The sequence below is a fragment of the Mustelus asterias genome, chromosome 1 (genome assembly GCF_964213995.1).
Source record: "Mustelus asterias chromosome 1, sMusAst1.hap1.1, whole genome shotgun sequence".
Lineage (NCBI taxonomy): Eukaryota > Metazoa > Chordata > Chondrichthyes > Carcharhiniformes > Triakidae > Mustelus > Mustelus asterias.
Genome location: NC_135801.1, coordinates 92,906,131 through 92,921,161, shown reverse-complemented (window position 1 = coordinate 92,921,161; position 15,031 = coordinate 92,906,131). Strand labels below are relative to the sequence as shown.

At 40.2% G+C, this 15,031-nt stretch overlaps 2 protein-coding genes across 4 annotated transcripts in view; one reads left to right on the top strand and one right to left on the bottom strand.

Moving 5' to 3' along the window:
* The window catches only part of kcnip4a (potassium voltage-gated channel interacting protein 4a), a 320,366-nt gene extending 318,844 nt beyond the window's left edge, over positions 1-1,522 (top strand). The window contains exon 8 of the mRNA XM_078218120.1: positions 669-1,522. Within this exon, the coding sequence (XP_078074246.1) occupies positions 669-716 (48 nt within the window). The 3' untranslated portion in view covers positions 717-1,522. The remainder of the gene's footprint in view (positions 1-668) is intronic.
* A 6,280-nt stretch (positions 1,523-7,802) lies between these two features.
* LOC144497062 (PACRG-like protein) overlaps positions 7,803-15,031 on the bottom strand; it is a 38,217-nt gene continuing 30,988 nt past the window's right edge. For 2 of the 3 annotated variants that reach the window (XM_078217836.1, XM_078217920.1), the window contains one exon: positions 7,803-8,030. In XM_078217836.1, coding sequence (XP_078073962.1) covers positions 7,974-8,030 — 57 coding nt within the window. In that variant the 3' untranslated portion in view covers positions 7,803-7,973. The remainder of the gene's footprint in view (positions 8,031-15,031) is intronic. The other variant, XM_078217979.1, reaches the window with a different exon arrangement.

Here is a 15,031-nt window from a genome sequence, read left to right as displayed (position 1 = left end):
TTCAAAATGAGGACTGCTGTGCTCACTGCAAAATATTTTCCACTTTATCGACAGTATATTTACAATATATACTCAAATGATTTAGGGGCACTGTTTTTAAATGATCTGAAGTATCATTAATGTAAAAGTATACTTTATTCAAAAATACAAGATGCATATAGTTGATGTAGCTCCAAATCCCGGTGAGAGTATTGTTCATTGGAAAATGTTGAATGTCCAGCTGTGGTCAGGAAGATGGTCACTCTTTTTGTGATTAATCATTCACTACTATTATAATGGCTTGGTCTTCCAACATGCCACTCACAAGAAGGTCTTGCTATTTGCCGAGGGAATGCTCAAAATTGTGCTTGCCAATCATCTCCATTTTAGTGGTCAGGTGAAGAGTTTCAAGGATGTGAAGGCCAGACGTAGGAAGTATTTCTTTACAGAGATAGTGATTCACAGGTTGTATGTGGTACCAGGCAGTGTGGTCTGAAACCTGAACACTGAAATACTTTTAAGAAGTAACTGAATTTGTAATGGGAAGATGCAGAGTTAGTATTCTGCAGGGATGAGATCAATGGGCTGGAAATATCTTTTGAAGATTCACCTGGAAGGGTTTAATTCCCTTGGGTTTACTGCAGTGTAGAACGTTTTCTGTTCATAGTTTTCTGTTTTCTTCTGCACAGGATGAAAACATCATGAAATCCATGCAGCTCTTTGAAAATATCATTTAAAAACAGCAACAATCAAGCACTTTAATGGACAACTTCAAAGATTCTATATTAAAGGATGAGTGACTGTGAACAGTGGTGAAACCACTACAGTTATAACTGAACTCAGCAACAGCTGAGATAATGTATTATGCAAGCGAGCTTTGTTCAGATGTAAAGCTTTCAACTAGTTAATATATTTTTTAGAGTTATGAACATATACATGTCATGAAATTAAGAATGGAGTCTATTATTTAATATCTTTTTGAGTTAGTTGCACATATAGAATGCATGCTTTCCTAAATTAAGGATCTGACCCTTCTGAAAGATAATGAAGTCTATGGTTACGTCACCACTCTGACAATACTTTTGGTCCTGTGGTGAGAGGCAGATTTTGTATGTGTGAGCGTGTATGGGGTTGGGTGTGTGACTATGTAGCACAGCACTTCTGACTTGCTACAGCCTGTTTGGAAATTGAAAAACGCAGTACCGAAACAAACATGAACTAATGGCCCATTTTAATAATACATAGATCAAGGTGGAGGAAAAAAAGAGACAAATGAAATGTAACATACCATCCATTTTACATCATGGTTTCTTAACTAGAGTAAACACAGCACCTTTTATTGATAAGGTAGGAGTCTTATTACTATTTCAGGTATATGGATGGAATCCTAAAGAATGCTGCTCTGATTAATTCACAATGTAAGAATTGAGGAAGAGTTCAGCCCCATTGCATCTAAGATTTACAACAGTGACTTTGTGTATTAATAGGTGTACATTTTGTAAAACAAATAAAACAGTCCACAACAATAAAGAGAGAGTTTATCAAAGGGAAATTTTTGGTGTTGGTTTGTTTCAGTCCATAAAAGCTTTTCAAGATCATGTTACATCAGAGTACAAGGTTTATCCAAGTGGCAATGATTTTAGCCTTAGCAATTCCCAGTGACAACATATCCCATGATCTAATAAGCTTCTGCATAAATACATTACTCCTAACCTCACTGCTCAGTCTAAATCGTGATCATTGTCAGTTTCCTGTAAATTCTGAACTTCAAACTAATTTTTATATTTTTAAAATTGACACAGGACGGCAAAAAAGATGGCCACCCAAGAATCACACGACTTCTATTATAGATTGAAACATGTCCCTTGTCTCAAAAAGGAACACAAGGAACCTCCCAGACTGATGTTCATTTTAATGCCTTTTACCTGATACGAATTCAAAAGGGTAATTTCAAATTGAATGTTTCATTCAAATGTTGACCATCTCAAACTCTCAAGGTGTGCAATCCATAACACAGGATGCATAATCAATCTAGCCACCCACCTTATTTGGAAAAAGATATTGAACTTGCGGAAGTCACATAATGAGGAAGCCATTTTAGTTGTCTAGTTTTTTTAAAAAATCAGCAAGAAGCTGTGTGCAGTCGGAATTCCACCAAAAGCCTTCAAACCTGCAGCAAGTCATCCAAGCAGCCAAGGTAATAAACTACAATACCTTAAAAGTGGGAGACCTGTTCCAACTTGAGTTTAAATGAGAACGAACCTCCAGGAAATTCGATATTTATTGCAGCTTAATGAAAATCCAGTGCTTTAGAAGACCTTCACTTAAACTAAAGCATCAATTTCATCTAAGAAACTACAGGCCTGCCACAAAAGAGACTGAGATAATTATAGGTTGTAACTGCATTGTTTTACCTTCATCAGTACATAATCTTTGTTGGTGTTAATGAGAAGGGTGAGTAAGGAACTGCATTTTTAAATAGCCAGGGTCTATAGGCAATAATAAATAACTTCCCCAATTTTAAAAACTGACAAAAAAGCTTGCTGCTAGAATCACTCAATTAGGACACTCATTCAGAGAATAAAATACCACCACCCCTTATGTTCAAACATATTGGTAATGGGCAGTTAAGAGGAATGCACGTTCTGTCCATAACATCATTTTGGTTGATTCCCATCATCACTGACAACAACAAGAGGAAATATACTTTTCCTATTTAACCTATCAAAATAATAAATATTTTCTAAAAACCTCTTATGGAGTTTCCTTTTGACTTTCTCTGCTCCTGTGGAATGGATAGTACTATTCCAGTATCTGAAGATTCGCATCAGAACAAGAGTTTCCTATTTTTGGGCATCAGACTGCATACCCAGAGACACGTTCATTCTCAGAATGGAAACCATTGCATTGCACATAACATTGCTTGTGTCAAGTGTATACCAAATCAGTGAATAGATTTCTCATTGTCTTCTGTGTCTTCTGAACTACTCCTTTGTATTGGAGCATAACTATAAAACAACTTTAAAAATATAACAATTATAGAAATATTTTGTTGCCTCTGCATTTCAGACAATGCTGAGGCAACATTTTTTGTTTCTTTTTTTTTAGTAGTTTCTCATCTTATTACTTCAGCTTTATCGAAACCCAAAATTAGAGAGAAGAGGATTTTGAGTTCCCCAATATGAAGCTGCTTTTAAAATGGACTTGGAATTGTGAATAGATTAAATCAGATTGTAACAAAGACTATAGTGGTTCCATGAAGTGAATATCCAAGATACGTTTACCCTGCAATTGAAACATGGGTAGAAATAGGTTTCAGGGATGAGGGACTTTGTTAATAAATTGGAGTTGTTCTCCTTAGAGATAAGAAGGTTGAGAGGAGATTGGATAGAGACATCTGAAGTCTTAAGTGGCCTAGAAAGAAACTGTTCCAATTGGTGTAAGGCTTAAGAATCAGGGAATAGACTTTTATGGTGATTGGCAAAGGAACTAATGTAAACATAAGAAAAAAATATTTTAATCACAGTGAATGATTAAGATCTGAAATGCACTGCTTGAAAGGGTGGTGAAGACAGAATTGATGATGGCTTTCAAAGCGGAAGTAGATAAGTATGTTGCAAGTATAAGGACAGTTGTAGCTCTTTAGTGTGTTTCAGTGAGAAACTTTATTGAAGCTGATCTTAAGATGTCGGCCTCCAGAAGCAGACACATAACATATGGTCACATAACTATGGAAAGCCTGAGCTGTCAAGCGGACAAGATGCATTTCAAAACCCAAACATTCCCCCTTTCATACTGAACTTAAGATACAAACATCCCCTTTTTCCTAGTGAACAAAAGGCATATTTGCATGCACAATCCAGTGTGACTGTGAGTTAGAACCATAGAACCATAGAAAATTACAGCTCAGAAACAGGCCTTTTGGCCCTTCTTGTCTGTGCCGAACCATTTTATGCCTAGTCCCACTGACCTGCACTTGGACCATATCCCTCCACACCCCTCTCATCCATGAACCCGTCCAAGTTACCCAACTTTCCCACTGTTCTCCCAACTGTTGTTCTACTAGCATTGCCCACATAGGAGGTGATTTTTGAGCCCGCACTCTCCATCTGGAGAAATGGCAGTGCAGGCTCAAAATCTGGATAGCGCAATTCATGCCGGCGTGTTTCCAAGTTCCCCTCGTCCCAGCTGCTTGCTGGTAGAGTGGCCTGAAACATGCCACAGGACCGCAGAACACATTAGCATGTCATTAACAACACAGTCCCTGGACATTGAGTCCACACACAATTTTCAGCTGGCGCTTGTGTGACATCATGCCGGCACCATTTACAACAGGTCTACAGAAGCACGAACCTGGCGCCTTCACCTCAGAGGATGAATTCAGCGCTCAGGAAGCCAGCACCCTCCACGATTTGCAGTGCTAAGGGGGTACAGGAAAGGACTCGGGGAACGGAGATAGGTTCAACACGGGGCTGGGGGTGGGGTCTCAGAGTTGCCATTTTGGGAAGAGGGGTCACTTGCAGGCCTTACCTTCCCTTTATGTCGGGGCGCCCCTTGCTCTAAAGGGGTTGTGAAGGCCGGTATGTAGGCAGCATTCCCTGTGTCCCCCTTCCTGGATTGCTGTCTATATTGCAGCTGAGGGAGTGCCCTTCCTTACTAGAGGCTGGCAAGAGGGTAGGAGGACATAGCACTGCCATTCTCATATTCAATAGGGTTGAGGCACTGGGTGAGTGTGCTGGTACCCCCAAGCTTGGCATGAACAGACAGCGTGGAGGCTCTGTGGGTGAACAAAATTTTACAGTCAGAACAAAATGGAGACCTTACTGCAATAGTGCCTATATTCACCCATGCCCACTAAATGCCTACGGTTTCTTCCTCACCATCCCACTACGTTTAAGTGTCTCCCCAGGATCCACAGCTGAGGTTGAGGTGACCCGAGTTCCACGCAGTCATTAAAAAGTCCACGGACTTCAGCTGGACCAGAAAGTTCTGCTGGTGGGAGGGGATATAAAAATTCCACCCAATGTTTTGAGTCATTATGAAGAGAAGACAAGGCAAGGCTAAGTCAAAATGTGAATTTTCTGTCTTTGTGCTCTCACTATGGAAGCTCAGCCCCTGAAAGCACATTTATTTCCCACCTGTGCCCCGGGTGGGTGACATGCCTTGTGCACTTGAAACGTTGGAAAAATCATCTTTAAAGATCATGCAGTCTGGATTTTTGGGTCAAGTAAATGTGACCAGATATGAGTACTGACATATTTTTCACTTTCTAAACTAAATAGTGAACTTGAAAGTTATTTTCCAAATTAATACAGCAATTTAATCTGACAATTTGGTTGAATAATTGTGAAATCAGAACCAGAAATTAGCAGGTTCAATCACAAGCTGCTCCGACATTTGAGTTTGATTAAATTTTCGTTCTCACCCCTGATATGCTCGTCTCTTGTGAATAATGACGTTCATTGCAGTAACCAAAAAACCTGCAATTTCCCTCAACAGATGCAATTTCTAATTTTGTAGACATTTTTACTCCCCTTCCGCCATACATCACACAATACAACTATTTCACATTTTTCAGGTTATTAATATATCTCTTCCAATAGAAAATAGTGACCTAGTGGATACTATTGTTCATGGCTCCCTTTTGGTGTTACATGAAAAGAATGTAGTTAAAATGACTGAGTGTGGCATTTTTTAATTGCTAAGTGAAACATATTAAATGGAAAGCAACAATAGCATCAATCAGGACCTCAGGATGTACAGCGCTAAGTGATACATATACGCTGAGTTTGGGTTGCCATATCCCAGCGTAAATGTCACAGGAGAGCCTGCCTCAAGTTGGCCACCTCACCCCACTTTAATTTTTTGGCTAACAGAGACTTTGGTCCCTCTCCAGGAGGAAGTCCTGCCTCAGGGAAGGCAGTTCTCCAGTATCAGCAATGTCACCAGGAGTGGTGGCCACTGCCAGTAGTACAGCCAGGCCAAGGAGCAGGCATTCAAGTGATGAACCTGGATCTTCAGGTAGGTCTGGAATCCCATTGGGGCTGGGCTGACATGACTAGAGAGGGGGCTGGGGGCCATGTTGGACAGAGTGATAGGATGGAAATAAGGAGGGGACTCTGATTGGCATCAGGGGCCATTCACAGGCCAGCAGCCCACAGGGTCAAACCTGCTGCACGTTAGTGCAGACATGTCCTGCTGCCTGTTAAATCTGAGCAGTGGCAGAATGAAGCCTTCATGTGAGCATGAATTTGCCTCTTCAGCGTCTCAATTGGGCCACCGGTGAAGAGCGCTCCCACTGCCTCTCCCTCCTCTTGTAAAATTGAGATGGGAGCAGACTGACGGTAGACATACCGCTGACGGCACGGAAACCCACTTTTCATTTCCAACCGACAGCTTTCCCACTCACTGGTAGCCCATAAAATCCAACTTACATTAACTGATCAGAATGGCCCCAACTGCTTCACTAACTTGGTATTGTGAGACCCATTGCGAGGGTTCTCTGCCTTTGATGGCTCCCTATTTTCACATTTTACTCTTGCAGGTTTTAAGCAAGTACGGAGGCAGGGATAGGGACAGGGGAGGAAAGAACAAGGGGATGGTTTGTGCCAGGTTGGAAGGCAAGTACGGAGGCAGGGATAGGGACAGGGGAGGAAAGAACAAGGGGATGGTTTGTGCCAGGTTGGAAGGCAGGAGGGATTAAATGTCAAAAATCATGATGTTGAAAAGCAAGAGAGGGTGGCAATGGGACAATTAAAGAAACAAAACAGGAGTCTAGAGGAGATGTAAATGGAAATAGCAGAATCATTATCAACAGTTGCTGTCTGAAAAATGCGAGTAGCGATGATGATTTGAAATTATGGATCTCCATGTTGGGCGTGGAGGGCAGTAAAGCACTTAGTCAAAAGATCAGGTAGTGTTCAAGTTTCCAGTAAGCTTAATTAGAACAATGTAGGATGCCAGGGGTAGAGAGAGGTCAGAGTGGATGTAGGTCAGAGAATTAAATAATAAATGACTGGAAGCTTGGGGTCATGCTTGCGAACTGAATGCATGTATTCAGAAAAACATTTCCTCTACGTTTGATCTCCCCAACATGAAGGATAATACCATATGCTAAGTTGAAATAAGTGCAAGTAAACTGCTGTTTCAATTGTAAGGAATGTTAGGAGCCTTGGATATTGGGAAGTGGGAAAGTGAAAGGGCAGGAGCTGCATCTTTCCTTCCCTCCATCCATTCCTTGTCTTTATACACAATTTCTAATATTTTCTAAATATTTTCCAGCTTTGATAAAAGGACTTTGCATTTAACTCTGTTTCTCTCTCCACAACTGTTGATTGACCTATTGAGTATTTCCAACATTTTCTGTTTTATTTCAGATTTCCAGTATTTTGCTATTGTACAGAAATAACTGAACAGCCAAGCTTTAAGAGTTAGAATGCGAGGGCCCAAGGAGGTTTGGAGTCTCATGTTGTGTGCAATGAATTTGTAAATTGTATTTTCTATCTTAATCTACTGTTCTGCCTTTGAAAGATTTGTTGATATTCACCCAAAAATCGCTTAGTGTTTCACTGTGGCCAGCCATCTGACCATTTTGTATCGATGGTTAATATTTCCATATTTAGCAGTAAAATATTATACTTTTCCACTTCAATGTTAAACATTTCCAAATATTCCTAAAGTACAGCATAGGTTCAACTTGGTGTTATGCACAAATTTAGATAACTTTATAGACATCGCTTTCCTCATAGCAACAAGAGAAAAACAAATTGTTGACTAGGTCAACACAATTGTTTTCTTCATTAAAGAATAGTGCGACTCACCTTCATTCCAACACAAATTTTGCAAGGATATTTATTGGATTTTGTCTGCAAAACTACATAAAATGGAACAGTACATCACATTATTTGACAAGACTCCTGCAAGATGTTTTTGTCATCTGTGATTTCCTTCCGAATGCAGAAGTACTGACCAAAGGCAGAAGTTTTGTCTTTTTCTCAAGTGTAAATAGAGCAATAGGTAGGAATTTTGGATTTAATGATGACCAGACTCTCCTGCAACATAAAATGGAAATTTAGTGGGATTTTTTAGCAAAAATGTTCTGTCAAACAAATTCTCAACCCTCTCTCATTTCACAGTGCTCTGAGAGTTGAACCAATGCCACTTTGTAATTAGCCACTCAGAAGTGTGCAATAAGAACCCAGGTTCATTATCCTCCATTTTTTCTTTAACTACATGGTGACTTCCCCAGGTTCCTTGGAATGAATGAGAATCTGCTGTTTATAAATTCAGAATAGAAGTGCATCACACTAGTACACCAACAAATCACATTAATGTACAATTAGCACCAATAGTATTGGCAGGAAGTAGTTCCAAAATCCTTCATACTACAATTTAAACATATGTATAAGTATGTGTGAAAGAATTTTGATCAGCACAGTTGTCAATCTGCCATGAAACTACAATCTAACATTCTTCTATCAAAAGTGAATGAGAGAGCAGGACGATAAAACTAAATATTAAGATGCCATTTGATCCATCAAATTAACTAGAATTTGGTTAAGTAAGCCAGTGAAAAAAATGTAGAATACAAAATACTTCCACGGCTTTAAGATAATAAAAGTTGTCATACATTCTTGTAATTAATGACGCTGAAACAAATCTACCATAGCTTTTTCACAGAAGCACAAATGTGTCAAATATTCATTAATCTGACTGTGAACCTAATTTCACTTAGAGAGACACTATTGTAAAGTGACTATTGTAACTGGGAAATTCATGGATTGTAAAATTTAATAGAAACTAGACTTGGATGTTTAACTGTAATTTTAGTGCGCAACTATTTTAATTACACAAGCCAATGACACATTCAACAACATCATGTGTGCATCACACTAACCTCTTCACTCTGCCTTCTTAGGCTTACTCCAGCACATCACTCTTCACACCCACTTGCTCCGCAGGTGCACCCATCCCTCTGTCTATCCACTTCCTCACATCCCCATCTGTCCTTCTACCATTAACACTCACATTCATCTTTATGTAATATTAGCTCCTCACTTATAGCAGCCATCAACTGATGCTCTCCATCCATCGGGAGAATACATGCCATTGTTCTCATTCATTGGTTTCTTTTTTCTCTCTTTGCAGAAGAGAGCACAGAACACCAGCAAGTGGCAGAATTGGTTATTGGTCTCCACTCATCTTGCAACTGACAGCTACTAGGAGAGCATGCAATGGGCAACTAAGAACCTCTTCTTCCTTGGTCATTGGAAATGAGGGCCTCCCAGTTACAAAGTGACAGAATTACATATCATGACATGCAGCACTCACTCATGTTAAATTGAAGCCCGCAGCAAATGAAACATGAGCATGTTTATAATCATTTACTTCATGTCTTTAATTTCTCAATGGTGATGGTGCAGGAGAATGATGAGGACTCCTCAGAAGAGGTCATACACTCTGAGGATGCACTTTACTAGATCTCATGCAGACCACACACCAACTTAGATACTCGCACTTGGCAGGACTAGTAAGGAAGATAATTCAGTTTTCACCTGGCGACTATCACAAGTGCACAAGAGCAGATGGTGGAAAAAGGACAGCAGTGGAGAGTAGGCATGAAGGGCCACAGGATGCCCCAAAATTCAGCTCAGCTGGATTCAGATATTGAACCTTGGGAACTATCAATGAGAAAGCTACTATTGGAGTTCAGCAAAGATGGGCAATATACTTGCAAGCTTTCCAGCTGCACTGTCCCATGGTTGTTGGTCTGGGTGTTCACAATAATTACCTAGAAGTTAGAAAAGGTTTTAATTATTTTAGCCTTCTGAGTGGGTATTGGTGAAACCCTGGCAGAACTATCTGAAGTTTGCAATTTAAGTTGCATTTTCGGATAGTTCCCAGTGTAGGGCAAGCGTATAGAGGAAGTTTGCACTTCTGGGCAATTGCTGTGCGATGCTTAGCTCGGAACTTCCAAGAGGAATGCCCCTGTGCATCCTAGGGGTAACCCCAATCCGACGCTGGGGAGTTGAAGATTACAACCCATTGTTGTGGGCTTTTATGAAAATGTCTTTATCAATGAAAAAGATGATCACCCACGTGGAACACCCAATGCAGCAATTAGACAAGTTCATGCAGGCCCTTATCAAAGTTTGTACACTATCAGCACCATCTTAGACAGGTCTGATGAAACCCATCCTTTAGTAATTCTGTGTTGATCCTCTCTCTGTGAAGCATCAGATCTCTAAAAGCAGCCTTTTGATGCTCCTGCTTGTACTCTTCTGGCTGTTGATGTCACTGGGTCCAAAGAAACAACTTAAGTGGCACTAAATTCTGATCTAACAGATCACAACTCCAAGTGGCGATCAGATGTACAAACCATCAAATTTGTGAAATTCATCGCCAAAGTAGTGAAAATCATGTCTGAGCACAAGTGCTGTGAAGAAAGCCTTTCACACAATTAGACCAGTAATCAACTGTGAGGTTGCAGTATCTATTGCCATCATTTCCTGTCATGTCTTCAGCCGCTTCAATTGCCTCAGGCAAGTTCGAGGAAATCAGGAAAACCCAGCTACTCACAGTTAAATTCCAAAAACCATATTCATATCATTCTGAGTGAGTGATTAATATATTAGAATGGACAACCTGCTTCTTCCAAGGGGCCTTTGTAAGCAGCCTAGTTTAATGTGGAAGTCAGCAGGTTGGAGCCAGCTGCCTGGACCACTGTCAGTTTCCCAGATTTTGAGCCCTATTCACTACTCCACATGATGCTGCAAGTTAAAATTCACCCAAGGAGTTAGAATTAATGGGTGATGCTCGGATTGGAAGTGGTATATTCCAGAGGTGTGTGCTAAATCTATGTTTGTTCTCTGTCGACATCACAACTTACACCTGGGACTAGCGAGCACGATTTTGAAATTTTCTGCTGACACTAAGTGAGAGATTTGACAAACTGCAAGAAGACTGTAAAAGCATGAAGATATAGACAGGTTACAGGAATCAGCTGACTGATTTAAATGCAATAATGTAAACGTGTGAATACATTAGGGAGGGTGTGGAGAATGAATGGGAATGTCCACTCAGTGGAAAGACATTGAAAGCTGTGTTTGACAGATCGAATGATTTAAACATGAATTTACCTAAATGTGTAGGTAGATATACCAAGAAAATGGTTCGACAGTGTTGGAGATTTATTATTATGGGAATGAATAGATGAATAAAAAAATGAATAAATCAGCCAGGCGCATTCGGTTCAGTTTTCGAAGGGGGCATTATGTATGTACAGTGTAGGCTCAGCACAGGGAATGAAGACTATAGTTGCGAGAAGGGACTAGAAGGATGGGAAATATTTCCACTTTAACATTGAAAGATGAGGAGATTTAATAGAGAGTTTTAAAATTAGGAAAGAATGGTGAATAGGGAATGACTATTCCCTCTGTTCAAATGGAAGGGACAATTAATTTTAAAAAAAGATTAGGAGAAAATTCTGTTCATCGAGGGTGGCTGCAGCAGTGAACATTTTGCCAAGACCATTAAATCCAGTAAAGAAAAATAGGAGAGATTTTTGAAGCAGAGGAAGATACAAGGCGAAGGAGACGGATTGGGGCAGTGAGACCAATTAGATTGTTCTAGAATGAGAATAAACCTAATGGAGCCAAGAGAATTAAATATTGTAAACTTATGGTTCTACTGACCATTCAACTTTAAGCATGTGTTAAGACATTCCGTCTCTGGAATGAGAGATAAATGGATCTGTTGCAGTCATGTTGTCTGCTCATTTACTAGCGCTGAAGATTCATTACTGAGAGATAAATAGCTTTGGCCCATCCGTGACAATTAGCTAGTTGCCATGGGAGAAAAAAGAAAAAGTCTTAAAAACATAATGTAAATAAAAGACTGGTGACAAGGAGAAGTGATTTCTACATATAATTGTCTTTTATTTTCCTTTTCATATATCTTTTATTCAAATTTTATACAAGAGCATTAAAGTCAAAAAGGAAAAGAGAATGAAATAGTGCTGAAAGCACCAGAGCACAAACACATGATCCATGAGATGCTATCATAAATAAGTTCAAGATGGCCTATTAATTTGGGAAGCAAGAGTGAAGATGAAATCAGTAACATTATAGTCAGGTATATTGACTTTATTGCAGTAAATTTAGAGTTCTGCATTTGTGGCATGGAGCCCACCAGTGAAAATCTGTGCACTGTACATTCTGATTTCCAAAATGTGAACCAACGATTGAGTGGCCACAAAGTAATCCTTTTTAGGTTAGATTTGAGTTGAATAAAAATTTGAACATTGGATTTTAAACTGCAGAACAATATTATTTAAGTAAACATACTTCCTGAACAGATTAACATGGGTGTGGAAGAGAGTGGGGTGGGGAAAATGTACAATCTAACAGTAATACCAAACTAAAGAAAAATATGATATAGGCAAAGGATATTTGAAGTAGCCATATTAAACAACAAAAATCTCATGTGTGAGGCTCCTGGTAAATAAATGTGTATTGTTCACAAAGCTACATAATGGTGGTATCATATCATAAAGTAGTAACTGGAGGGGTTTCTATACCAAGGTCATACTCAACCTTAAGATGTGACTGAACAAGAATAAACTTTGTTTGCATCATCAAGTTAAGACAGCAGACTGCCTCAGCCTGCAGACTATTATTAATTTGACTTGATTGAACAGACGATTGTCATTAAAGAATTGTGAGTGACTGATTGTTATTTTTCACTGCCACACATCTCCATCAATGACTTATTTGGCCCCAGGAATGGTCTGCAGGTGGATTAATTGTAGCTTAATACAAAAGATAGTAGTTGAATGATCCCACCATCACCTCCGCCCCCCCCCCCACCCCTCCCCCCCCCCCCCCCCCCCCCCCCCCCCCAATATCCCTTGATCCCTTTAGCCCCAAGAGCTATATCTAATTTCTTCTCGAAATCAGATAACGTTTTGGCCTCAACAACATTCGGTGGTAGTGAATTCCACACATTCACCACTTCTGGATAAAAAAATTTCTCCTCACCTCAGTTCTAATAGGTTTACCCCTTATCCTCAAACTATGACCCCTAGTTCTGGACTCCCCCGCCATTGGGAACATTCTTTCTGAATCTACCCTGTTAGAATTTTATAAGTTTCTGGGAGATCCCCTCTCACTCTTCCAAACTCCGGTGAATATAATCCTAACTGACTTAGTCTGTCCTCATATGATAGACCTGCCATCCCAGGAATCAGCCTGGTAAACCTTTGCTGTACTTCCTTTATAGCAAGGGCACTCTTCCTCAAATAAGGACACCAAAACTGCATACTCCTGGTGTGGCCTCACTAACGCCCTATACAATTGCAGCAAAACATCCCCATCTCTATACTCAAATCCTCTTGCTACGAAGGTCAACATGCCATTTGTCTTCTTTACTGCCTGCTGTACCTGGGCGCTTACTTTCAGCAACTGATGCACAAGGACTCCAAGGTCTTGTTGAGTATCCACCTCTCTCAATTTACACTCATTCAAGTAATAATCTGTCTTCCGATTATTGCTACCAAAATGGATAACCTCACATTTATCCACATTATATTGCATCTGCCACGCATATGCCCACACACTCAGCCTGTCCAAATCACGCTGAAGCATCTCTGCATCCTCCTCAAGCTCAGCCTCCCACCCAACTTTGTATCATTTGCAAATTTGGAGATAATACATACAGTTCCCTTTTCCAAATCACTAATATGTAATGTGAACAGATGGAGTCCTAGCACAAATCCATGCGGAGCCCCACTAGTCACTGACTGCCAATCAGAAAAAGACCCATTTCTGCCAACTCTTTGCTTCCTATTTGCTAACCAGCTTTCTATCCATCTCAAGACATTACCTGCAATCCCACATGCTTTAATTTTACATAGTAGTCTGTTATGTAAGACCTTGTCGAAAGCCTTCTGAAAGTTTAAATAAACCACATCCACTGGTTCACCTTGGTCAAGTCTACTAGTTACATCCTCAAAAAATTCCAATAGATTCGTCAAGCATTATTTCCCTTTTGTAAATTCATGCTGACTTTGTCTGATTACACCACTGCCTTCCAAATGCCGACTTATGAAATCTTTGATAATAGACTCAAGCAACTTCCCCATTACTGACATTAGGCTCACTGTCCAATGGTTCCATTTTGTCTCTCTACCTCCCTTTTGAATAGCGGGCTTACATTAGCTACCCTGTACCTAATGTAATCTGTTGGAACTATTCCAGAGTCCAAAGTTTATCAAGTGTTTAACATTCACATTGTATCATACAATGTTAGCTATGTGCCTAGCAAATTATAAATGCAGAAGGACTCTCCACAAAAGATAAAGGATGCAATTTCCAATTATTGTGCAAATTGTTCAGGGTGTGAGCAGGACATGTGCCACTGATAATGCTGATGTGAAGTTTGATCTATTTTCATGGTTAAGCCTCATTTTAAATGCCCAGTAAGTTGTCAGCACTGAAACACATCAATAGGCAGCTCACAAATCTGGGCTGGGGGAATCCATCTACTCTTCTTTGGAGGAGTGTAAGAGATGAGGAGGAATAAATCCTGCAGAGTGGTGGGGGGGGGGGGGCGGGCACAATGGCCACTGAGAGAGGAGGAACTGGCAACGTGAACGAGATGTGTATGTGAGGCAGGAACATGCTCCTTCTGGACCCACAAAATTAATTAGAAAATCTGTTATTTAGAGCTTGTTGGTTGGTTGATCAATGGTCAGTCCCACCAATAACAACACTTGCATTTATATAGCACCTTTGGCATAATAAACATTTTCAGTGTACTTTACAGAAGTGTTACCCAACAAATTTGGCACTAAACTACATTTGAAGATATTAAGCCAGGTGATCAAAAACCAGGGGGGGGGGGGGGGGGGTGATTCTCCCAGCCCGTTATGCTGCGCTAGCGCAGGAGACATCAGTGGAGGCACCCCACTGAGCTCCATGGCCTCCGCACGGCTTTGGATTTAAACTTTTTGAACTAATCAGCTCCGCAACCGAAATCAGCGAAGAGCTGATTT